Raw genomic sequence first — 27,384 nt, forward strand, 5'->3', positions numbered from 1 at the left:
AATAAGAAAAATAAAAATTTTCAGGCTGATAATTAGTTTATGAATAAATAATTAATATTTTCACATGATTTGATCATGTTAAAACATAATAATGCCATGATAAGATCATGAACAAATAATGGCAATTGATTCTTTCATATCTAATTTTAACGTGATCATATCATATAAAAGATCTTAATCATTCATAAATAATTGAGTGCTGAAATAAATATGGGGGTCTTTGTACAATTAAGTGAAAGTGATAACATTTCTAAAAATATTTTTTTTCTCTATTTTTAATTTAGGAAACATAAATGGGTTGCATTTAATAAAATTATTATTATTTATTTAAGAGAATAAATTAACAGAAATGGACTTCTCATTTTGTAAGAATAGGAAATAATATTTCTGCAGACACATAGCAAATCAAGTTTTCTTTTATTTATTTATTTATTTTATTATGTGGATCCCGCTATGTTTCAGTAGGAAAATTAATTATTTCTCCTATTACAAGAAAAGCAATTTGCCCATAAATTAATAGCCCAAAACTTTTATCTAATAAATACAAAAATAGTTCTGTCACTCAAAACCATAATTTAGTTAGTACAAAACAATTAAACTATAAAATTTCCAAATAATTTTTTTTTGTAATTTAATCCAACTTCACGTATTTTATAGCTAAATAATATAGCAGATCACCGTTTTGTCTCATTTCAAAATAAATATGAAATATGGGATTATAGCTAAACATAAACTTAATTAACTCAATTGATTATAATTGTTGAACATGAAAAGCACGCAGCACAACACATAAGGTAAGTCCAAAACCCGAAACTGAAAAATAAAAATAAAATCTAAATCTAAATCTGAAACACATTAAAGGAATTGAATTAATAAGTGGAAGTAGTAAAAGTGAAGCTGAAAGGGGTAGGTCTAAGAAAATATTAATTAAAGCTGAAATAAGGGAAGAAAAAGAATAACAAAGGTCTTCATGCGGGACCCACCTTCAAATCTGTGACAGAGACATCAGTTTCATTTCTCAGTTCCTCGTGCCTCTTCCCTTTGTGAATTTGCTTATTTAAACAAACTCCTCTTTGTTTTCTCTTTCTCTCTGGCCAGAGCAACAAATATTATATGTTTTTTTTGTTGTTTTTCTTCTTGCTTCTTTGGACTTTGATTTATATATATATATATATATATATATAAATAAATATATATAGTCTAAAGTTGGAAGCTTTGTATTCTTATGTATGATGGTTGTGTGAATTCTCAAGCTAAGCAAAGTCCTATCTTTCACACCTTTCAATCTCAAAACTATGGGAAGAAGAATCTAGGGTTTGACAGCACCAAGTCCATCAAGGTCTGTGCTTTGGTGCTTTTTTTCTTTTTTTCTGTTTGAGTTTTTTTGTCACTGGAAAATTGGGTCCATTTATTTTAAGGCAGATATGCTGCAATCTCTTTGGCAGGCACTCTCAGTTGGTTCTGATTAGCTGGGTCTTTTTTTATTTTCAAAAAATTAAACCTTTTTTTTTTTCAAGAACTGAAATTTTGAAATCCTTAGTTTTGTGGCTCATTGTCTGGTGAAAAATGGGATTTTTTCCATCTGGGTATTTTTATCTGCCATATATGGCTGAATGTCTGATATATTTGTATTAAAATGGGATCTTTTGTTAGTATTCTGGTGTGCTTGGCTTAATTCTGCCCACTCTGATTTGGGGACTTAGTTTTTTTTGTTAAAAAAAATAAAAAAAATTAACTTTTGATAGATAGAGGCTAATATGGAAGAGGTTGAACAAGTTAACAAAGCAGCTGTTGAAAGCTGTCATAGAGTTCTAAGTTTGTTGTCTCAGCCCCGGGATCAGGTTCAGCATAGGAATTTAATGGTAGAAACTGGGGAAGCTGTGGTGAGGTTCAAGAAAGTTGTTTCCTTGCTTCACAATGGTTTGGGTCATGCAAGAGTGAAGAAATGTAAAAAACTTCAAGTCCCCTTTTCCCAAAGTATCCTCTTAGACAACCCAAATTGCCAAACCAATCATCACACAAAAAATCTGCAGTTTCCCCAAATCAGCTTTCCTGACAGTTCATTTCAGGAACTGGCCTCAACAGTTAGAAATTCACTCTCTCTAGGAAACCCATCTTTGGAATTGAGCTCCAGTGGGAAAAGTCCTCTTCACCTTACCCAACAAGCTTCATCAACTCCCTATCACTTCTTTCAGCAGCAGCAACAACAACAGCAGCAACAACAAAGGTTGTCGCTGCAACAGCAACAAATGAAACATCAAGCAGAAATGATGTTCCGAAGGAATAATAGTGGCATAAGCCTGAATTTTGACAGCACTAGCTGCACACCAACAATGTCATCTACTAGGTCTTTCATTTCTTCCTTGAGCATAGATGGAAGTGTAGCTAACTTGGATGGAAGTTCCTTTCATTTAATTGGAGCTCCACACTCTTCTGATCAGAATTCACAACAGCATAAGAGAAAATGTTCTGTCAGAGGTGATGAGGGAAGCTTAAAATGTGGGAGCAGTGCTAGATGCCACTGCTCAAAGAAGAGGTAAGACTTATGGTCACTGCATTAATCATTAATTTCTGTTACTTCAAAGGTTATAGAAGTCCTTGTAATATGTCATTAATAATTCTATGCTTTCTCCACAGGAAACATAGAGTGAAGAGATCAATTAAGGTGCCTGCTATCAGCAACAAACTTGCAGATATCCCTTCTGATGATTATTCATGGAGGAAGTACGGACAGAAGCCAATCAAGGGCTCTCCTCACCCTAGGTATGTTCTATCTCTGCTTTCAGAGATTTGATTGATTCAAGAGGCACAAATGTAATTGTGATGTAATAATTTTGTAAAGCTTCTGAACTATTTTTTTTTTTTGACTGTCATGCTGTTTGGTGTGCATTTATGATTGTAACTTTCTCTTTTCAGCATTAAAAGTAAGTGCACTTGATGATGATGTGCAAGGCTGTAGGGCTTTTTTATTTTCTTGTGTGGATATGTTTTATGTTGATTGCAGTTGCTAGTGTATTCCTCTGTTTGTGCTTGTAATTTGTTCTTAGTTGGTATTCAGGTTGATGAGAACATTATAGACTTGAAGTGATTGAATGGTCCTTGAATTTTCTCATTCAATGTCCACTAGTATCTCTTAAATCTTTTAGAACAAATCAAAGTTCTATCTGATTATCTTGCTGTAGATTAACTGCGAAATTTTTGTCATGGCTCGTTTGTGCCTTGAAAAACCTGTTTGAGAAATAAATCTGGTATTTTGGTAGGCTTGCCATAAACTCATTCCTGTAGGTAACTGTGAGATTCATGCTCTATTATTTGCACAGTATTGCCAATCAGATGAAAGGTGAAGGTGAATGTGAACTACATGTGTTATGTTTTGAGGAAACTAACAGTAATATCTCTTCTTCTTTTTTTCAGGGGATATTATAAGTGCAGCAGCATGAGAGGCTGTCCTGCAAGGAAGCATGTTGAGAGATGCTTGGAAGAGCCTACCATGCTAATTGTTACCTATGAAGGAGAGCATAACCACCCTAAGTTACCAACACAATCTGCAAATGCATGAACTACATGGAGAGCTTAAACAAGATCAAGCCCAGCAGTGTGATTAGCTTGAGATGCTGCTGTACATATTTTAAGTTATGCAAGCAGGGGATGTTCTTCTTGGCGCAGATTTTGTCTTTTGGATAGTTTGGCTAATTTAGGGGATGAAAATCACTGATTAAATGAAGAAATGTGTAAAATTGGGTAGTTTCAATTCGGAAGAACTATTTTGTCTTTCTTTAGCTGTTATAAACATTTCAGGGTTTTCTAAATGAATCAAAAGACTTAAAAAAATGTTAAAAGTTCTTTCAATTTAGTTCTCCCAGACAAGTTTCTAGCAATTTGATTGTCATGAAATATCATTCAGCGCAATAAATGATTCTAGTGAATATAGTAACTCTTTATTTGCATAAACTACTTGCAAAGCTTCATTCAATTTGTCATTTATGCTAATAGAAGTGTTTCTTGGCTTGTGGAAGTTTCTCAACAAAGCATGTGAGTTGCAAGGGGACCAATATGGGCATTCATGCTCGATCATAGTTTTCTTGGGTCCAATACCAACTGTAATCAATATTATTAAGAGAATAAATTCTATCTTTTGGCTCCATTGCTTGCGAACAATTGACCTTTCATAATTACAGCATTCAACATTTTTTTTTGTTGACGGGGAATATAGTTGGCTTATTGGCTGCATTTTGCATTTTAAGATTAAGATGAAGTATCAAATAGTAAAGTCCCTTATAATGAGTGCAGGGATCAACAATTGGAAGAGGAGGGATGTTAGTGAACATTCTAGATATTCTTTAAAAAGTCTCAAACGTGATAATTGTAATAATTATCCACAAATCTTCAAACTAGCACACAAGTAGTGCAAAGGTTATGCTGACCTGCCCAATTTTGGATTTGTTATTGGGAAGAAAATATCCATAATGGTTTAATTCTAACCTTGGATTAATGAGGGTAGACTTTTGTTTCAGCAGAGTGATAATTATTTCCGCGAAGTTTCTAACCTTTGATAGAACAAATAATGTGGATCAACTATCATTATCAGTACAATCGGTCAAATCAGAAACCACCACTTAACATTCACATTAAGGCTTCCATTACACGATGACGCATGAGAAAACCAATTAGTGATAGTTTCTTGGCAACTTGGCTTTCTTAATCTTTTAGTGCACAATGAGGCCTTTTTTTTTATATTTTTTATACTTTCTTCAAAATATTAAAAATAAAATAAAATAAAAATCCGGTTTATTGTGTTTCTATTTCAATGAATTGGGCTGAGCTGTTACATCTTCACAGGTGTATAATTTTAAGTCCATGTGTTAGATGCCCAAAAACCGTGACCCTAGGGAATCAAGTAACATTTGCCCGGGGGGTTGATTTAATTTAAGCGATGTTTCCATTGCCCACAAACCCTGGCCCTGAATCCTCAAGTAACAGTACTTGAAACTGGATCTATGTATTTTTTCTTCCTTTGATTAAAATAAATATTATAACTTTGACCGTTCACTGAGTTATGTCCTCGAGTATTTAAGTTTTGTATTCGAGTACTTTTCATTTCTTTTAAGTTACACAAGTATTAGAATCCATACTCGAGCATTTTTCGTGAAAGATGAGTTATTCGAGTAGCTCCACGTACTCGAGTAACTTGTGCGAGCTTGTTTTAAATAAAACCCTCATTTCATTTCATATATTTCACCCACCTCACATACTTGAGTAAGGAGCAAAATTTTTGTGCAATCACCCACAAATTGCAACTGAAATCGATCGGTCCTTCCTTGTTCATCATCATCTCCTTCTTCAATCGATTGGAATCTCATTTAAGTATGTATTTGAGTTTTTTTAATGAACCCCAATTGAAATCCCCCTTTTTATTCTCGAATTTTTACTTACTTTGTTTGATTTTTAGGTTATTTGGTTGATTAACATGTCAAATTTGTTATGAATTAAAGTTGTGAACCCAAATTTAGGATCCCTAGGTTTTGAACTCTCGGGTTTTTTTTGGCGCAAATTCTTGAGTATTTTTTTTTTTTTTTTTGTATTGTTGATTATTTGTTATCTGTTTTTGCAAGTTTGCAATTGTAAGAAATGGCTGAAAGACGTGTGTCGAAGAGACCCTTGACCCAAACAAATGTCAAAGCCTAGAATGACAAGCCCTCGTCCTCTAGGGCAGCTGCGGAGGAGACTCTAGATATGTCATTTGGTTACTTATTTGACAATGATCTGGTGGGAATTTGACAATGATTTCACTAAGGTTAATGGTTTAGAGATTGTGAGATAAGTCACTTTGATGAGTTGGAATAGAAATGAGAAACAAGTGAAATTTTAAGTAGAAAACAGAATAATGTCAAAACCCACTCATATGGAGCTTCTATGCATGAGTTACTTGAATACGAGGCATTAGAGTAACGGGAGCCCCTCGAAACTTACTCAAGTTCATGGGTGAAGTACTCGAGTAGGTTGCCCAATCAACGGTCTAACATAGCAGATTGATTTTATATTTTAGTAGAAGGTCAACTTTTTTAAAAAAAAAAAGAGAGGACATAATGATAATATTTATTTTAATCAAGGGCACAATGATCTAAAACCCTATTTTTTTTCCCCCATAAATGTTGGTAACCGTAATTACCCTACCATATTTGTTCGATCAGTGACCGAGTGACCTTTTTCTGCCCTTTTGTTTATTTTTCACTTGTGTTTTACAACGACAAAAGAAAGAAAGAACAACTGATTCGGCAATTTTTATCACAAAAAAGTGAAAAACAGTCGAATAGGTCTTAATTCTAAAAACAAAACAAATAGCTAGGAATTTTCCATGAAAATATTTCTTCTCGTGAAGTCTTGAATAACCGTTTAGAAAATATATAAAATTTCAAACCATAGATAGAGATTTACAGCATATTGCAAAAGTTACTTTTTGTAAAGGTTCATTTGCGAGTTTTCTTCATAAACTAGCATCAAACAAATCATACTCTGATGTCAAACACACACAATTTTCACAAGATATTATATCATGTCAAAATCTCACATAAAAATATCCATTATCAGAAAATGTCAAAGGGGCAAAAAAAATCTCATTAGAGGCGTGGAAACGCTTGGGTTGGATGAATAATAGTCCGGTAGACTGAGCTGCATTAGACGTCTGTTACATTTTTTATAACTTGATAAAAAAAAACTATAAATGAATTTATCCATATTCAGGGAAAAAGCAGCCTGCCTGTAAGGCAGTCACAACATAGTTCCAACTAACTAGATGACTGCATTTACAAACCCAACAAGCTAATAGGATTGGGCTAGTACTCAGGATTTGAGTAAACTGGGCGCGGTTACAAGTTTAAATTTTATAGTTAACACTAACCAAAAAAAATAAAATATTGCAAACTTAACGAGCTCTACATAATTTAGCCACATAAATTTCCTTGGAAAAAATTTACAATCACAACCAACCCCGTGCATTTGACACGATTTGAAAGAGGTGCTTCTGTTTTACAGAATATAATTAGGATGTAAGAAGTGACTGGTCCTTCGTTTTTTTTTTTTTTTCAGAGCGTTTTATGGTCATAACCCAGTTATTTTTCAACATCAACATCAACATCACATTTTTCCCAAATTAATTGGGGTCGGTGGTAGATGAACCCACATGAAAGATACAAAACAGTTGAAAAAATAAAATAAAAATAAAAATAAAATAAAATATATATGTATATAGATATGTATATATAAATAAAATAAAAGTAAAAAAGAAAGGGACAAGAAGAAGTGAGGGAGATGAAAGGGAAAAAGACTAAAAAAGGACTATTTGGAACATAGGAATAACAACGGGTCTAACCCTCCACCATATTTATAGCTTTTCTCCATTCCGTCTAAGACAAATCGTCCGCCAATCTATATTCCACTCCATTAAATCTTGTTTTACCACCTTTCCCCAAGTAAGTTTCGGCCTACCTCTGCCTCTTTTTGTGTTGAGCTCTTGGTAACAAACTTCTGTTCTTACAGGAGCATCCTGCCTTCTCATCACGTGCCCAAACCACCTCAATCTATGTTCTCTCATCTTCTCGTCTACTGGTACTACTTCGACCTTTCGTCGAATATCTTCATTTCTTATCTTATCTATCCTTGTGTAACCACACATCCACCTTAACATCCTCATCTCTGCGACTCTCATCTTATGCTCATGTTGCCTATGTGTTGGCCAGCATTCCGCACCATATAGCATTGCCGGTCTTACTGCCGTTTTAAAGAATTTTCCTTTTAACTTAAGAGGGATTTTGCGGTCACACAAAAACCCAGATGCACTGCGCCATTTCATCCACCCTGCTCTGATTCTGTGATTTACATCATCATCAATCTCTCCACCTTTTTGGAATATGGAGCCCAAGTATTTAAAAGCATCTTTTTTGGGTACCTCTTGACCACTTAAATGCACGAGCTCTTGGTCCCCATCTCGTACCATAGAAAACTCACACTTCAGATACTCAGTCTTGCTTCGACTTAATGTGAATCTTTTGGATTCCAATGTGCTTCTCCACAATTCAAGTTTTCTATTAACACCCTCCTTGCACTCATCAATAAGCACAATATCGTCTGCAAAAAGCATACACCATGGCACTTCCTCTTGAATATCTTTTGTTAGTTCATCCATAACTAAGGCAAAGAGATAAGGACTTAGAACCGACCCTTGGTGTACACCTACCACGATAGGAAAATAACTTGATGTTCCGTTACAAGCTTTTACACATGTAGTAGCTCCATCATACATATCCTTGATTGCCTTTACATACTTTGATGGAACCTTTTTCTTCTCCAAAACCCACCATAAAACATTCCTTGGAACCCTATCGTATGCTTTCTCAAGGTCTATGAACACCATATGCAAGTCCTTCTTCTTTTCTCGATATCTTTCCATTAGTTGTCGCATCAAGAAAATGGCTTCCATGGTACATCTTCCTGGCATAAATCCAAATTGATTTACAGAAACCTTAGTATCTCTCCTCAAGCGATGTTCAATAACCCTCTCTCACAACTTCATAGTATGGCTCATTAGCTTAATGCCTCTATAGTGTGAACAATTCTGTATATCTCCCTTGTTTTTGTAGATAGGCACAATCATACTTTTCCTCCATGCATCAGGCATCTTATTTGTCTGGAGAATCTTATTGAAAAGATTGATCAACCATTTTATTGCCAACTCCCCCAGGCCTCTCCACACTTCAATAGGGACACCATCAGGCCCCAAGGCTGTATTAGTCTTCATCCTCTTTAAAGCCTCCTTAACTTCATGTGTATTAATTCTGCAAACAAATCTTCTATTCATATCATCATACGCGTCCTCCAAGTCTACCTCGCTTGTATCTCCATCCCCATTAAACAACTTGTTGAAGTAGTTCAACCATCTTTCATTTACATCTTCATCTCTCACAAGAAGTTTTTGATTTTCATCCTTGATGCATCTAACTTGGGTGAGGTCTTTACTTTTCTTATCCCTTATCTTTGCAAGTTTATAAATACCTCTTTCACCATCCTTGCTCCCAAGATTTTTATACAACTCGTCGAAAACCTTACCTCTAGCTTCTCGCACAGCTTTCTTTGCATTTTTTCTCGCCAATCTAAACTTTTGCAAGTTCTCTTCACTGGGACTTTTATGCACAGATCTAAAGCACTCCTTATGTTTAATTGCCTCTTGCACCTCTCTATTCCACCACCATGTTTCCTTTGTATGTAATCCATTTCATTTCCTTTGTATGTAATCCAGTTATTTTCCAATACCACATATTAAATCGAGAGAGAGGGGGAGGGGAGGAGTACAAAAAGCTCATTAATAAATATAATGTAAATCCAAAACTCATGTTCACTGCTATAATAGAAGGCTAAACAACATCAACTAGAAATTAGAAATAAATAATTCCCATTAAACAAGGGAAAGTTTGACATAAGAAAAAAGAAGGGACATTTGTGATGTCTTCATTTGAGAGGGATGAACCTGGAGGAGTGAGTAGCACCTATACCTGGCCTTCCATGCTTAACAGGCTTGTAAGAGATTGAGAATTCAGCAAGATAGTGGCCAATCATTTCTGGTTTAATTTCAACTTGATTGAAGGTCTTCCCATTGTAAACACCAATAATGCTACCAATCATCTCAGGCACAATGATCATATTGCGGAGGTGAGTCCTAACTGGCTCTGGCTTCTCACCGGGTGGAGCCTCCCTTTTCTGTCTCAACATATAGACCATGATTAAAATTATACACCATTTTGCCTTTCATAGTGATTAATAAAATGTAAACTCTAATGTGCTGGATATGATCAGAACAGACTATAAACAACTAAAGATTATTTTTATCACAAAAAGGTCTGATCCCTATACATTTTGCAGAAAAGAGAGTAAGAGATGTGAGTGAAAATCAGGATTGAGAGAGTGGAAAAAGAGAGTTCAAGGTTTCATAAAACCCGGTAAAAAGACAACCCCAAAAAACAACCATTAGAATATTAAAACGGGCAAATTTGAAATTTGTCATTGCTAGCAATTTGCCGTTGCTTGACTGTTGCAGCAATTGCATCCACAACGGACACAAGCAACGGCCACAACTCCTACCTCTAACATTGCAGTGCGGCCAGGCACAGCAAACATCAGAAATTTGCTACTGAAGCACAATTGATAACCTTCCTATACAAAAAAAAAAAAAAAAACTAACTAAAAATTGAAAAGGGCAACCTGATGCTATAAAACTCCTGCTATCTAGGGAATCCCACTATCCAGGGAAACGTTCCGAGGGTCTATAGCAAGCAACGTTACCTTATATTTGCAAGAAGCTCATTAAATAAATTGAGCATGTGACCTCTGAGGTACATAGCTACAACATTATCGGGTCTATAGTAAGCAACCTTACCTTACATTTGCAAGAGGCTCATTAAATATATTGAACATGTAACCTCTTGAGTTACATAGCTAGAACATTAACCACTAAAAATTGTGCCAAGTTTCTCCTTCATCAACAATAACTACTTTTAAAAATTAAGAACTTGTTTTTTTGCACAACTTCCCTATATTAACAATTTCCTAGTTGCTCAACCATTAACCACGTTACTCTTACATATTTCTCTATTCTCCAACAACAGATCCAATGATGTATCACTCTAATTAGGTTTATCACAGCAATCGAGATCAATTATCATGTTAAATCCAGTAATTAATAATAATAATTATAATAATAATTTAAAAAACTGACCGCCTTACGGAGCTTCTTGATTAGTGCCATAGGCTTGCGGGTCAAACCGCGTTGAAACCTGAAATTAAATGTAAATGCAAATGTAAATGTGATGATGCACTTGAGAGGTGCATTAGAGATTTCGAAGGAGAAGAGAAGAATGAAAGTTACCTTCTGCGAGCACGTGCAGAGAAAAGCTTGACGAGTTCATCGGTGGACATGTCCAAGAGCGCATCGAGATCCACCCCTCTGAAACTGAACTTCTTGAACGTCCTCTTCTTCGGAACTCCTTGCACCTCTGTTTCTGCATCTGCCTGAAAAACAACAACCAATGAGTACCAGAATGCTTCAATTCACGAAAATTCAGAGTGGGAGAAGAGAAGAGGATGGCATTTACCATGGCTGCTGCAACTCACAACACCACACTAACACACGCTCGTTCGTTTGGTGTCTCTGTCAACGATGGCTAGGGTTTCATTTGGAAGTCTAAAGGCGACGTTTTATATTCTATATTTTATACTCTATATTCTATAATGGGCCGGGTTTGAACTGGTAGCCTAATAATGGGCCGGGCTAGGGTTGGTGCGTTCGGGTCTACATTCAACTAGTTTTCTCTTTCACTTTCCTACTCTAAATTAACATCATTTTATTTTACAAAGTTCATATTTATTTATAATGTACAAGAAATATTATTATTCTTTCACATAAGATGACTTCTCTTGTGCTCTTTCACTTTAAATTTTGTACCCCATCTTTTTTTTTTTTATTGTAATGGTGGGACTCATTTATTTTCTCTCTACAATATAAGATAATTATCTTATGTAAAAGAAGAGTAACAAAGCCGTAATGTATAATACCATTTTTCCAAAAAACGTAAATGATTTTTACTAGTTGAACAGATTATCTTAAACTTATCTTTAAACTAATTGAAGTTGTAATATGACCTGTCATATTCATATAAATTGTAATACAAACATCAGTTGCTTATGTGATGGTCTTCTGCTTTTGAGTTATGTATGAATTAAGTTCGAATTTAGGGGTTTCATGTTTGTGAGCTGTCCACAAATTCATGTAAGTGTTCTTTGAGTCAGAGGACCCGCGTTTACTCAATCATCCTTTTCCTTTAATATATATATATATATATATATATAAATTTTATAAAAATTGATATAAAATGTAAGGAGATTTGAGGGAAAATTGTGGTACAAGATAGAATGATGAAAAGAAGAGATATCAAAGGAGGGAGGGACGTGAATTCTGATCTCATTATTCAATCATCATCGACATTTACAATTTTATTATATTTTCCTCTCACATCATTATAATTTATTCAGATTACGTCGTTATGTATTTTCAGGATTGTTATAATTAGCAAATGCATTTATTTCACCAGATTTGTTTTCTTCAAAATTAACCTCTTTAGGAGGTGTGATGAGCAATTTTTTTCCAGCTAATTTATGTCTTTAGGCCTTATAAGTCATTTATGCTTCTGGTGTTGAGTAGACTCAAATAATATTTTGTCACATTAGAATCTCCACTATAGATTATGCATTCTCTAGAGGAATACGAGTCAATCATATATTTGTGATCAATAAATACATATGGCATTTGACTTGCAAAAGTTTATAAGTTAATAATATTTTGAACTTTAGTAATTTCAGTCATACTTATACATAGATCAAGATAATTCATTTAGTTTTTTTTTTTAAAAAATCTCGTAATTCATAAAGCGTCTGACTTTATCTTTAATGCTAGCAAATGTCACTTACTAAATATATAATAGTGAATCGGGCAATAAACTAGTTATCCATTATGGGCTCCAAATACTTGATTATACACATAGTTTCAAAAGCTCACGTAAATGCCTAGCCATTTTTTATCCCCCATTTTAGGACGTTGTGGAGGCGGTATAAAGACATATATAGTACAACAACAAAATGCACAGATGAGAAACATCATATTCACATCCACGAGCAAGTTGAAGATGAGAGTATGAATAAATGTATATAGGCTACTAAACTTTAGTTTCATATTTACTTTTAGAAGCAACGACATATACACAAACATTACTTTATATCACCCACTCATATTTTTAGAGTTTAACGAGATATCATAATTTTTCTGTATTGAGACCACTTTTAGGGTCACTTCTCTAGAAATATGAAGTTGTTAGTCAATCATTGACTTTTCAGGAGTGTCATTTTTTATTTCCTTTAGTCAAGGAACAAACTTTAGATGCATTAGTCATTATATTCGCATGATGTCCTTCAGGGGCAATTGATCACACAAGAATATTTGTAATGATTTGCGATACTCTACAAGTGAATTAATGTTTGAACTTCAAGTTCACAATGATATAAATGGACAATGTTGGTGTGCTCCGACAATTCTAGTGTGCTTTTTTTTTTTTTGGAATTTGACCTTGTATTATTTTCTCCCCGTAATGATGGGAGAAATTATCCATTAAATCTATAACATCCCCTAATTAATTTAACTCAATAATTTACGTAATAATATTTTGTACTTACATGACTGGTTCGACATAATTGGACTCTCAAATATTTATCATGTAATTATCTTATTTATGAGTTTTTCGGGTAAATTTCACTACAATATTTTACCCATTAAATTTACTATTCACACTTTTCTCTCAAGAAGTGTCTAAATACTCCAAATCACATGCTTAATTAAATTTATTCATATCACTAAGTTACTCCTTGTTCATATTATCATATTCATTCCCTGATTTACTTGTCATCAATACCCATTAATCACCTAAAAGCGTGGGTTTTTGCAAAATCAATTTATCTGAATAGCTACCACTTTTAGGATTATCATGATGCCAAATATTGTATGGCGATATCCACGGTAATACTTACACCCAATGTTATTAAACCGGCCCGGTCATTGACTCGATCGAGGTACTGGGTCAGTGGATCACTGGTTCAACCAATGGGTCACTGGTTCAACCGCATGACCCGGTAAATATATGTATTTTTATTATTTATATTAAAAAATTATAAGCATACTCAAATATCTAAAAAAATGATAAAAATTTCAAATATTTTAATATAAAAAATAATAAATCACATATTATTATTCAATAAAGGATCAAACAAAAATATAATGATCGTGATATAGGGCTTTAGGTTCAGAAAACGACATCTCTAACTATAAATCAAATCAAAATTTTCTGAATAGTGCATAATTGAGATAATATTAGTGTTGTAAGTACATAACTTATGTAAGTCAATAAGAAAAAAAATATTCAAATATGTCTATTATGATTTATTTATTTTTAAAAAATAAATAATTTGATTTTTTTTTGAACCGGGTCGGGTCACCGGTTTTCATGAAAACTGGCTGGGTCAGACCGGGTCACACCGATTCTGATGCATGGCCGGTCCGTTACATCAACCGGACCTGTTATATGACCGATTCACCGGTTCCCGGGTCCACCCGGCGGGGTCGGTCCGGGTTTAATAACACTGCTTATACCTACGACCACATCCACGATAATGATAAAAACCCAATTAGTCGTGGTTAGCAATTTGTCATGAAAAGTTTTGTGCGACGATAAGATGACATGATATTAAGCAAATGTCTTGAAACCCCTCTCAATATTGTTATTGAAGGAGTATATTCGAGGCATAAAAAATATAAAATATTTTCTTTAATATGTCTTCATCAATAATTTTAATTTAGAAATTGTTCGAAATATTATATGATATACTGAATTTTTTGCTATTGAATATTTAGCTTTATGATCATCATAGAAATAATTACGAAGAGATATTATTGCATTGACAGGATTCTGCTGAGAGGGCTTATTTCCTTCATTGATTATTTCTCCAAGGTAACACAGTCTAATCTCTTTTAGAGCCTTCGAACAATTTAGAGTAGCACTTGTTTATTCATATTTAGGATCATTGATTATGACCATGATTTTCATGTCTAAAATTATAGTTTAGGATATTCGCTTCAGAGAATGAAGTTAGACCAATTGACCAGATTGTATGAGCCATTTTTCTCGATATGACTACTTTTGGAACATATTCGAGATGCATAAAGAATATAGAGAGTGTTATCTCCCAATGTATCCTTGTCTGCCCTCATAGCCCTCTAAATAGTTGGAGTCTTTCATAGAGTTTGTAATTGCTTTAGACAATACTTTTGAATTTGCAAGCATAAGATAATGATATTTCAACAGCGGTTTATTAATTTGCTTTTAAACCAACAAATCTAAAATTATAATTATTTTCACTTACTTCTATGATGTGAAATTTAGACTTTTCGATATTTGCCATAATACTTTACTGAAAAATCCTTAAACTAATAATAAGGATTACCAAACACTAATTATTGCTTCGGGAGCATGAGTATATGAGTTATAGGTTGTGAAATACTCAATAAGGTTTTTTCAACAACTTACAACTACTTTAGAAGCATAAGGATATATATTGTCAAATACTCACGACCACTTCATGAGGATAAAGAAGTTTTTTTTTGGTTGGTAGATAAGATATTTTAGATTTGAAGTTGGAAATAAAAAGAAAACAAGATTGATAAAAGAAGGATGAATTGGAAATCAATGATAAAATACAAACCTTGCAAAAAAAAAAAATATTTCATTTATTTGGAGATCGTAAAAATATTGTTTCTAACACGTTATAAAATGAAAAGAGAGATAGGGAAAATCCTGTTACAAAATAAATTGAGAAAAAAGAATATAAATCAAAGAGATAAGAGTAGGTACAATTTTGATTATGATTATCTAATGTTTCCCAAAGCAAGTAGCGTCCATCCATATATAAGATAACAACATGAAACAGGAAATTAATGCTCCATTAATGTAGTGGTTACAAAATCATAAAATGGGAATAATTGCATTAGTACCAACATATACAAAATTCAACTACTCCAAAAATTAATATTTTACAACAATAATTTTATTTTATTTTATTTATAATTTCACCTATTTTAATTTTTATGATGAATTTTCAATATAATCATTTTATATTTTTATTTTCCCAAATTGGATTTTAGTTCTTATTATTGAGATATTGATTCTTATTTTTTTCATTCATTTGAATTTTAGTTATTATAAATTTTACTCAATAAAATATTAATTCGTATTTTTTATTAGTGATTCGTTCCTATTATACTTTACAATTGTTAAGATATTTGTTTTTCATCAATTAAAACCCAAATAAGTAAACATATAAGAACTAACTCGTGTAATATCGTGCGTTGCACATAGAAAAAAAAAGGAATCAATTTATTTCTCTTGTAAAAGTTAACGTCGTAAAAGTATATCACTACATTTTAGTTTGTGTTGTAGTCATTCAAAATTTACGTAGTTTGACTCAACTTCTTGTAGTATTTCTCAGAGATGGACTTTCATTTATCACAATTTGATTGTTCATTTTGTTTAGATGCTTCTTTCTGAAATATTTACAGCAATAAATCCAATGATTTTAGCCACACAAACACAGATTTGTTAGACAATAAATATAAAAATAAAAAATAAAAGTATGTTGGCGGGCAGGGCGGGTCCGTATTGGCGGACCATATTGCCACCTCTAACGTCAATATTTTATATCAGCATGTGATAATTTTTTATATTTACCCCAAAAAAAAAGATTCTTATGGTTGGATATAGACTACTATCTATCTATGTTTTCTATAATTGCCTCTAAATCGACTCTCTGAGGTGTATGTATTTGTGACTTATAATCAAATATATTAGACAAAGAATTGATAAATATTTGAGTTAGTACGTTTAATATTCTAACAAATATTTCATAGTTGAAGTTGAATATAGTAATATCAAAAGTCCATTTATTAGCTTACTTGCATAAGTATAAATAATTTTTCACAAAATTAAAATATATTTAATTCATCGTATTTAATCTCAATAGTACTTCAACTCTACCAATAATAATTTGGTGAAGAATATGAAAAGCCAACTACTTACTGTGTTGAAAATAACTAATCATAAATAGAATTAAAATAATGATATACTGGAAAGACATTGATTGATCATTCCTTTTAATTGAATAATTAATTAGAATATATAATTATTTTTTTGCAAGGATGTGTGACCTAAATATTTGAAATTTTACAAATTTGTATTTACAAAATTGAAATCAGATTTAGGAATTTAATTATAAAAGATGATGGGGTTAAAATTTAATTTAATTATAAAAAATGTGTTGGCGGGTTTGGCGGGCCAGCCCGTCGGACCGAGTCCATTTTGCCATCTTTAACTATTAGCATTTTTTATCAGCATATAATAGGTTTTTATATTTATCCACAAAAAGTTCATATAGTTATGTATAGATTACTATCTATCTATGTTTTCTATAGTTGCCTCTAGCTCGACTTTTTGCGGGTGAGCGAAGGTGATTTTTTATCTGCTCATTTAAATGAATTTAATATTATTTATGTGCAACTTTCGTCTATGGACATCAACTGGATAAGGAAGACAAAGCTTGCACCTTGTTGTGTTCTCTGCCCAACTCTTGGGACCAAATCATTATGTCAATTGGTATTGGAGTTAATAAACTATCGTTTTCGATGGTTGTTGCTGCCTTATTGTTTGAGGATATAAGAAGGGTAGGTTCTGAAGGTACTAGCAATGAGGCTCTGGTTGTTGGAGGGAGGAGTGGTGACAAATCAAAGTCTAGTCACATAAGAAGATCGTGGGGATGGTCAAAGTCTCGTGATAAATCTGAAATAAGGTGCTGGAGGTGCAAACAGGTTCGACATCTGAGAAGGAATTGCATAAGCAAAAGCGTAGGTCCTGAGAAGTGGGATGATTCACAACCTTCTACTTCAGATACAAAGAAGGATGATGATGATTGTACAGGGGACCTGTACATGGCATTTGATAGTCATAGTGACTACAATGACTGGATAATTGACACTGGAGCATTTGCATGTATGAACCATATTCTAGAAGTACAGTTAGAATGGGAAATGACACGACTCATGCTATTGTGGGGCGTGGGAAGCTAAAGCTAAAGATGAGTGACGAGACAGTGAAGAATCTGCCGAGCGGGATGCATATTCCGGGGCTTACCAGAAATTTGATCTCCGTTGGTAGTATGGCAGATGCTGGTATTCATTTTAGCAACGACAAGTATTCTTGCAAGTTGACTCAAGAGCTTTGGTTATTGCAAGAGGAGAGTGCCATGGTAAATTGTGGAAACTGCTGGGTAGCACAGTGTTCAGTGGTGAAAGCTATATTTCTGAACAGGCGGAGGAGCACACTGCTATGTTATGGTATAGGAGGCTGGGGCATATTGGAGAAAAGGGACTGGAGACTCTGACATCAAAGAAGTTAGTGGATGGAATTCTGAGTTGTTATATAGGGTTTGGATTTTACGAGCATTGCCTGCAAGGGAAGCAAAATTGGGGGTCTTTTGTCTCTATAGGAGGAAGATCTGAGGGTATTCTTGACCTGATACACAGCGATGTAGGTTTGTTAGAGGATACAATAAACTCACAGGTTCGATTAGAAAATTTGAATTCTGAAGCTGCTGAATACGAGGTTGAGGATGAAGTTTCTAAAACTGAGGCTGAGGTTGAAGCACCAGTGCTGAGGAGATCCTCGAGGGAAATAAGACCATCTGAGAGGTATACACCTGAAAAATATATCATGTGTGCTAGTGATGATGTTTGTAGATTTAGTATTACAGGTGATGACCCGAGCACTTCAAAATAAGCTAGCAGCTCGGAGGATGCCAAACAGTAGGACGAAGCTATGAAAGAAGAGATTGTAAAGAACCTTGGGATACACCACCCCAAAAGCTAGCTCAAAGGGTGGGAGTGCCCAAGGCCTTTTAAATTCCAAATTAGTTGGCTCATACAACCAATGTGGGACTATATATCTCAACACGCCCCCTCACACGAGAGCCCATTGGGCTTGAAAAGTGGATGATGCAACATGCCCAGCTTACCTGTGCTAAGAAATTCCACAAGAGAAAGTGGGCGGCGGCGAGGTTTGAGCTCGGGAGACGAGGCTCTGATGCCATGTAAAGAACCTTGTGATATACCACCCCAAAAGCTAGCTGAAAGGGTAGGAGTGCCCAAGGCCTTATAAACTCCACATTAGTTGGCTCATACAACCAATGTGGGACTATATATCTCAACAGAGATGAAGTCTCTGATGAAAAATCAAACTTGAAGTTTGGTGAATCTACCTACAGACCAAAAAGCAATTGGTTGCAAGTGGGTATTCAAGAAGAAGGTTGGCGCCAATGAGGAGATTGAGCGCTACAAGGCTCGATTAGTTGCAAAGGGATATTCACAGGCATAAGAGGTTGATTATGGTGAGTGTTTTCACCTATTGCGAAGTTAAATTTCATAAGGCTAGTTTTGTCTGTAGCAGCTGCATATGACCTACAGGTGGAGTTGCTAGATGTGAAGACGACTTTCCTTCATGGTGATTTGGAGGAGGTTATTTTCATGAAGCAACCAGAGGGGTTCATAGTAAGAGGCAAAGAGGAGCTAGTCTGCAAATGTAACACCCCGTGTATACCCGGTTTGTTAACATGTCATCGTATTAAGCCACGCTTAATTAGATTGCGAAATATCTTTTTCTTTTCAATTATGACGTCATTAAACTTAGCCAAGTTGATTACTTAATCATTTTCATAAAAATATCGCCTGTATGTAAATTGCAAAAGACAACTAACTGAAATACATCAATAGATAAATAAGTGAGTATCTAAGTCACGGATCTACAACACGTAGTCCGGACAATATCCTGATACATTATTACAACTCACAACTAAAAACATAAAGTCAAGTCAATGTGGCATGGACAAACCCCATGCTCACCAAATAGATGACATAACAACAGAGTCTCAACAAAACATCAACTGAAGCTATAAGCATGATATCAACATATATAAACCAGCATCCAAGCATAAGCAGCATAGCAACATAAAAATCAGCTAAGCTCTGGCCTCCTGCCGCAAGAGGTCTCAACCCTCGCATTACCTGAACCTGAAATATGTGCCCCAAACATGGGGTGAGATCTCTAAACAGAAATCTCAGTAAGACAAGGGGTCCTCAAGGATCTTCCATCCCAAGCTCACTTACATGTGCAATATAAGTTCTAAAGCAGGTATATGATATAAGTTCCAAAGTCAGTGTAATGCAACAGATAACCATGTCATGCGTGTCAAGATATTCTACTGGCCAGAGAAATGCAGCAATACGTCTATTACCCGCACCAATGCAAGACGCCACTTGCATCCACCCATAGTGTCACCGTCTTGTATGACGCCACATACTCAGGCTAACCGTCGAAGTGGAAACAACACATACATATTATAAGGCCCTTACACTTAACAGTTCAAAAGCATTCCAATCATCAAAGCATGAAAACACATCATGCATATAAACTATTCCCCCATGGGGTATGGTCGAACCAACAATGGCTAAACCGAGGACACGAAATCTTACCTTGCAAGCTAACAATCCAAGCCAAGAGTCCACACAAGCTCAAGGTCCACACACAGCAGAATCACAATCTGTTTGGACCAGCAATCATATCAAAACATACTCAACAAGTATACGATATAAAGACAATGCCTTTCCTTTACGTTTCATGTCTTTAGGCTTCTCACAAAGCCACAAGCCCTTAATCACATAGATTTTGACTTAATAAGTCACTACAGAAGTCCAACTTCATCAATCTAGGGTCCACAAACCCCAAACACAGTTCTGTATGAACAGTACAGACACTGTCTCGAAATTCCCAGAATATCCGGATATTTGTCGGGGACATATCCGGATATTGACATCCGGATATCATATCTGGATATCTCAAAGTCCTTATCCGAATACCAATATCCGGATATCATATCCTGATATTTCGCGACAGAATACAGTTTCTGCATTTCGCGTGATATCACTTCTAAGGTTCCATTTTTAACACTTCTAAACGTTAAAGCATGCATTTTTACTTTCTTTTAAGTTCATACTCCGATTGGTTACTTGTTTAACCCATTAACATGTCAAGGCTCAACCTTTAAACCACTAAAACTCAAGATCAAGGTAGGGAACATACCCAAAGCCTCAAAACAGAAGCTTGAAGTGCTCTATGAGTTATCCCTTCAGCCCCAAAGGTTCTGACTTGCAAGTGTATGAAAATGGCACACCAAGGAGGGTTCTTCTCTTCAAAGATCACACCTTGAAGCACAAAATGCCATGACAATGGCTCCCTCAACCCACACAACAAATTCAGCACCCCAAGCACAAGAAAACAGCACCTCAAACTCAGAATGACTGACCTTCACCCTCACAAGTCACTCTACCAAGTGTTTACAAAGAGAAAGAGGGAAGAATCAAGCAAAAAGATGACAACTTGGGCTCTCAAGAGGTGGAGGCAAGGGTGGCAGCTCACACTCAGCAAATTCTCACGTATAGAATGTTAAGTTTCTGACCTAGAAACTTGTGCCCACCTATATATAGTCTAATTAGTTTTAATCGCATAGTACTAGCGCTAATTGCTACGCTTAGCATTTTAATCCCAAACTTAGGATTCTGAACCTACTCATTTTTTTAAGATTTAACATATTTTTATTTTATTATTCACAGCACCTTTCCGGTACGCACTTTTCCATAGCCAATATCAGTTCTGGCACCAGTTCTCATTATTTTAACTTGAAACTCGTTTTACAAGTCCTATATATTATTCTAGTTACATATACACACTTTTTATAATTTTTCGGGATACTTCATCGGTACGCATTTATACCAAGTAGCAGAATCGGTATCTGCGCTTTTCTTCAGAAAAGTGACTTTGAGTATTATTAATCACTTACCAATATTATTAAAGCCTTATAATAGTTATTAGGGTCAATTATGAAATTATTTTCTAATTTCACATAATTAATTAATTAACTTCCTTAATTAACGGTGCAGGTTCTTACATTCACCCCACCTTTTTAGGATTTTGTCCTCAAAATCAGAATATACCTGTCTCGGAAGTCGGGATACTGCCGGAGAAGCTTGTCCTCTCGCTCCCAAGTACTCTCCTCAGGAGTTCTTCCGGTCCATTGCACTTTGGTCATTGAAATGATCTTGCTCGTCAGCTGCTTCTCACCACGATCGAGAGTCTTGAGTGGTCCGATGGGAGTTTTCAAGTTCTCCTGAACTTTCACATCATCCGGTTGCACCACGTGCGAAGGATCGGCTACGTACTTCCGAAGCTGAGACACGTGAAACACGTCGTGGATGTTGGCCAAGTTCGGAGGCAATGCAAGCCGGTAGGTAACTGGTCCTACTCTACCAAGGATCTGGTATGGCCCAATGAATCGCGGGCTCAGCTTCCTCACTCCAAGTGCCCGACCAACACCGGTGACAGGTGAAAGTCTCACAAACACGTGCTCACCCTCACTCAACTTCAGTGGACGATGCTTGACATCGTAGTAGCTCTTCTGGTGATTCTGTGCCTGCTTCAGCTTCTCTCGGATCGTCTGGATCTGCTGGGTGGTAACTTGGACAAAGTCCAAGCCAAAAATCTCCTTGTCTCCAACCTCAGACCAGCAGGTAGGAGTCCGACACCTCCTACCATAAAACGCCTTTTAGGGTGCCATGCCCAGGCTAGCATGAAAACTGTTGTTATACGAAAACTCCACCACTGGCAGGTACCTATCCCATGCTGAGCCTTGCTTCAAAGTGCAAGCCCTCAACATGTCCTCCATGGTCTGGATGATCTGCTCAGTTTGTCCGTCAGTCTGAGGATAATAGGTTGTACTCAATCTCAACTGAGTACCAAAAGCTCCCTACAGTGCCTCCCAGAATCGAGGTGTGAACTTCGGGTCCCTATCACTGATGATACTCTCAGGCACCTCGTGAAGCCTCACAATCTCGCGAACATACAGTTTGGCCAACTGCTCAGAAGAGAAGCTCACCTTTACCAGAAGAATGTGGGCAGAGTTCGTCAGTCTGTGCACAATGACCCAGATAGAGTCGCAGCCAACCTGAGTCTTCGGCAAACCCACCACGAAGTCCATGGAAATGCTTTCCCATTTCCATTCCGGAATCTCTAGAGGTTGAAGCTTACCAGAAAGCTTCTGGTGTTCTTTCTTCACCTTCTGACAATCAAACATATGGACACAAAAACAACATTGTCCCTCTTCAAACCAAGACACTTTGTCCTGGTCCTTCACAAAGTCCAGGCACTCTCTCTACACTTGCGCCTATTGGATCTTCTTCAAAAGCTCATTCTTGACTCTCACAGTCTCCGTCTCGAGAATTGCACCCCCAAACAAGGAAGTCACTGTCAAAACTCGAAACTTCACAAAGACATCAAAAGCGTCGCTCGACACACTGGGATCACCAGTCACTCTCTTAATAGAGGTAACCTAACCCTACATACTCAAATCCACACTAAACTTGAGCGAGTTTGGTCCTATTCCATGACTCTAGCCTCAACAAGACTTATAATTTAAAATCAACATCCTCAACATAAATTCATATTCATTTCACAGTACGAAATCATAATCATGTTCATTTCAACCAATACATGTTATTTAACATATTCATTCACATAATAACGTACCTTAGTTCGCGTACACCTGCAAAATTTTCAATTTCAATAACGTAATAAATCAAAACTCAATGCAACGGTATACCTCAATCTCTTTGGTATCTGCAAAATCGAGAGTCAATTAAAGGTGAAATAACATTGATACATTACCACAATTTTTCGTACTTATTTCATGCTTTACACTACTCCAGGTGTTAACATGCCAACTACTTATGAAGCATACTAATAATCAACATAATAACCTAGAGTCATGGAGAGCACTCAACCCACAAACTACTTGTATATGGACAATACTCGCATATACAAGATCGCGCGTGGCCTTGCCACAAAGTTCAAGTGCTACCCACTTTTCCCTGAAGAGAAACTTGCATTCTCAACAAGGCACCATCCCAATTAAGATGACATCAGTTCCTTATGCTAATGCAGTTGGGAGTCTGATATATGCCATGATTTGTACTCGGCCTGATATTGCTCAAGCAGTGGGAGTATTGAGCAGGTATATGTCCAAGCCAAGAAAGAAGCATTGGGCAACTGTGAATCGTGTGTTCCGTTATCTTCGTGGTATGTCCGACCTTGGGTTATGCTTTGTAGGCGTGAAGGGATCAATGAGACATACATTGTTAGAGCTGAGATGCTTTGTGGATGCTTATTGGGGAGGTGACATTGATAGTAGAAGATCTACAAGTGAATATGTTATTTCTTCTTTCAGCGGAGCTATTTGTTGGATGAGTAAGAGGTAGAGCATTGTTGCTTTATCTACTATAGAGGCTGAGTACATGGCCTTGACACATGCTGTTAAGGAAGCTATTTGGTTGCAAGGGTTGTGCAAAGAGCTTGAAAGAAGTTTTAAAAATCATGGAAAAGATCTTTAACATGTGTTATAACTTCAAAACATATTTACAAAGTCAAGATCTTTCATAAAAAGTGATTGGAAGCAAGCTAGAATAAAATTGGATGCATAATTTGATTTCTGTCTTCTCGACAAATTTTCATATAAAAAATGATAGGTTTGGATATTGTGTTATGCACATAAGTTTTAGAACTCTCTTTTATCTTTTCAACGAGACTAATATCACATCAATATGTCAAGAATAGCTCAAGATATGCTCAAAATACTAAACAATGTTCACGTTGTCGAATTTCCAACATTTTAAAGGAATTGATTCCCTCTGCACTAGAACAACTATATCATATAGTTTTGGGTAAAACCATTATATATACATTTCCCATGGCCCTAAAACCGATTGGGTACTATTCCAATACATCTTAAGTATACTTTGAGAGCTTCTATACTATCATTTGCATATTCTTTTATATCTTTCAAAGATCAAACATATTTGAGCTCATGTATTTAAAATCCATATACCCACAGTGATTCAAGTTGTATATCTACACTTTGAGAGTGTATATTTATTTCCAAACACTTCTTTCTTTATATTCTTGAGTTGAAAGGGTTGTGAGACCCATTGAGTTTGAAAGATACCCAAATACCTAAGTAAATTTGGAGCGAAAATTGTAAGGCATCCAAAAGCCCAAAGTCTTGGAAGGTTATAGTGGTTTGTCAAGCTCCTCTCAAACTTGATAGTAAGTGAAAAATTGATCTAGCGACTTCAATCTGGACGTAGGTTACAAGTGGTGGTGACCGAACCAGGATATATTGTGTTTGCTATTCTCTAAACTCTTTATTTCTATCACTTTAATTGCTTCTTTGATATTATGTATGTGCTAGTATGTATTATATAATTATGGTAGATTATCAAAGTGTGCATGAAAAGTTAATTTAAAAACAAGAAGGGGGCATTTGCTAAGAAAATTGTAATACTCAATTCACCCCACTCTTGAGTGTGCATGCTACATTCCTAACACTCTTAAATATTTTTGTACTTATATTTCTGTATTTAAAGTAAAATTAAAAATATACATCTAATACATGATATATTTGCTAGAATACATAACTTGCATGTAATCATAATCAATTATAAAATTTAATGTGTATGTTGAGATATATAGTCCTACATTGGTTGTATGTGCAACTAATGTGAAGTTTATAAGGCCTTGGGCACTCCCACCCTTTAAGCTAGCTTTTGAGGTGGTGTATCCCAAGGTTCTTAACATGGTATCAGAGTCTCGCAGCCCCCCACTTTCTCTTGTGGCGTTTCTTAGCACAGGTAGGCTGGGTCTGTTGCATGTCCACTCTTCAAGTCCAATGGGCTCTCGTGTGAGGGGGCGTGTTGAGATATATAGTCCTACATTGGTTGTATGTGCAACTAATATGAAGTTTATATCACAACAGTGTAAATATAAATTGCTGGTTTAAACATTTATATATACATACCATTGTCAGAAGAACTACGATGATGATGTTTGATCGTTGAACTATCATACCAAACATTTATGAAGAAAGATTTGAGCTTATCACCAAAAGGAACTAAAAGATGGAATTAAGGGTTTCTTTCTTATTAAGCTTACAAACATTTGAATTTATATACTTAATTTAAATAAAATTAATAATAGCATATTATAACATCAAGGTATTTGTATTTCTAATTAAGTTTTGGTTTTATTATTTGCATAGGAGTTAGCGACGATGAAGAATTCCAATCTTTTCATATTTAATACAATGCTCCAATAGTTCTGGTCTCTTTTCATCATCTCTCTGCACATTCAAAATTTATTACTATATAATGCATGCAAAAATAAAAGTTTTTGGACAAATAACATGAATTACGAAGAGACACATTGTGTATTGAAAACTATAAGGAACATACAAACTTTAAAGGATATAGGCATATTGAGTGACTTACGAATAGACACATGGTGTATTAGAAACAATTTTACTTTTCAATTATTAATAGGTATAATAATTAATCTTAATAGAGATAATAATAAATATTATTAATAGGCTAAACAATTTCCAATGTAGAACATAGTGGTATAGTTGCAGCAAATTGGTTCTTTTTTAGACCTAAAAAATTAATTAATCTTAATAGGTATAATAATGAATATTATTAATGGACTTAACCAATTCCGATGTAGAAAGTAGTGGCACTGTACTTGCAATATGAGGGAATGGAAGAATACTGTTGTTTGATCAGTTAGGCTAATGAAAAATAATTTGATGGAGACCTGTTTGGCAATAGTGTTTCTCCACTCAATTTTTAAAATAACTTTTTAATTTTCATAAAAATAAAATTATAAAGGCTTATGTTTGACCATTGAACTATCATACCAAACATTTTTAAATCGTTCTTTGAGCTTAAGGGTTTCTTTCTTATTAGTTCAAGGATTAAGAAGAATGACAATATGTTTTCAATTTATATAGTGTTTAATTTTTTTAATTTTTAATTTATTGTGTTTTATATGAACTAGGTTGAGGTTCAGTGTTTTCTCATTGAGTGGTGAAGTTTATAAAAAAGAAAAATTATTTAAAATATATTGTTATTGAAGTTTTATTTTTTACTTGAACAATATTTAATAACAATAAATAATTTTATAATTAAACTTGAATTGAAATATATAAAGTTTAAAAGTATTGATAACGACATCGTTTTGTTGATATTAAAATAAAGATATTTAAGTCACTTTTATACTCATTTTACTTTATATTATTAGTATATCAAAGTAAACTGCTAGAGGGATCCAGTTTTAAAAGAACGATTCTTCATGATAGAGCTATTTATCATATACAAATTTATTTATATTTATTGCATAAAATTTTAAATAACAAATATTTTATAACAAAAAATATACACTGTAAGTGGAGACTTTATTAAGTCAATGAAAAAAATAAAAAATACACAGATATGTAGGGCTTTCTTTTATTTTTTATTTTTTGGTACAACTTCATAGTTTTGTTTAATAGAAAAATATTTCTACAGTTACTGCAGATAAGTTATCTGCATTTACTCACAAAATGACGTCGTTTTGGTATTGAAATATTAAAAAATTATAATCATAAAGACTATAATAACCTTGAAATAAATTAAAATTACAAAAACACCATGATTTCCACCCAAAACGACGTCGTATTGGGGTTACTGCAGATAACTTATCAGCAGTAACCACAAAA

The 27,384-nt window shown here is 34.8% G+C and overlaps 2 protein-coding genes across 3 annotated transcripts; one reads left to right on the forward strand and one right to left on the reverse strand.

Moving 5' to 3' along the window:
• The first annotated feature begins 1,108 nt into the window (after positions 1–1,108).
• Positions 1,109–3,870, forward strand: LOC133284964 (probable WRKY transcription factor 21). Its single transcript, XM_061482111.1, is given in 3 exon segments — positions 1,109–2,536; positions 2,638–2,763; positions 3,415–3,870. Coding segments are annotated over 3 exon segments (1,194 nt in total). The 5' UTR covers positions 1,109–1,613; the 3' UTR covers positions 3,560–3,870.
• A 5,428-nt stretch (positions 3,871–9,298) lies between these two features.
• Positions 9,299–11,225, reverse strand: LOC133284970 (small ribosomal subunit protein uS19x-like). Of its 2 annotated transcripts, none has more exons than XM_061482119.1 (4): positions 11,142–11,225; positions 10,916–11,058; positions 10,769–10,823; positions 9,299–9,750 (listed from the first exon to the last, which is right to left on the reverse strand). In XM_061482119.1, exons 1-4 carry the CDS (start codon positions 11,142–11,144, stop codon positions 9,502–9,504), a joined length of 450 nt encoding a protein of 149 aa, XP_061338103.1. In that variant the 5' UTR covers positions 11,145–11,225; the 3' UTR covers positions 9,299–9,501. The 2 variants fall into 2 exon arrangements, with proteins under 2 accessions (XP_061338103.1, XP_061338102.1); XM_061482118.1 differs by having other exon boundaries at positions 9,309–9,750; positions 10,766–10,823.
• Between the last annotated feature and the right edge of the window lie 16,159 nt (positions 11,226–27,384).

Source organism: Gastrolobium bilobum, unplaced genomic scaffold, assembly GCF_033153095.1.
Source record: "Gastrolobium bilobum isolate Gb01-03AN ecotype WA unplaced genomic scaffold, APGP_CSIRO_Gbil_v1 utg6195, whole genome shotgun sequence".
Classification (NCBI taxonomy): Eukaryota; Viridiplantae; Streptophyta; class Magnoliopsida; order Fabales; family Fabaceae; genus Gastrolobium; species Gastrolobium bilobum.

What these genes read in the sequence shown, in the direction of transcription:
- LOC133284970 (XM_061482118.1), bottom strand. An exon ending in TCTGCACGTGCTCGCAGAAG is followed by an intron (nt 10,824 to 10,915) that starts GTAACTTTCATT and finishes ATTTAATTTCAG; the next exon opens with GTTTCAACGCGGTTTGACCC. An exon ending in TCAAGAAGCTCCGTAAGGCG is followed by an intron (nt 9,751 to 10,765) that starts GTCAGTTTTTTA and finishes ATGTTGAGACAG; the next exon opens with AAAAGGGAGGCTCCACCCGG.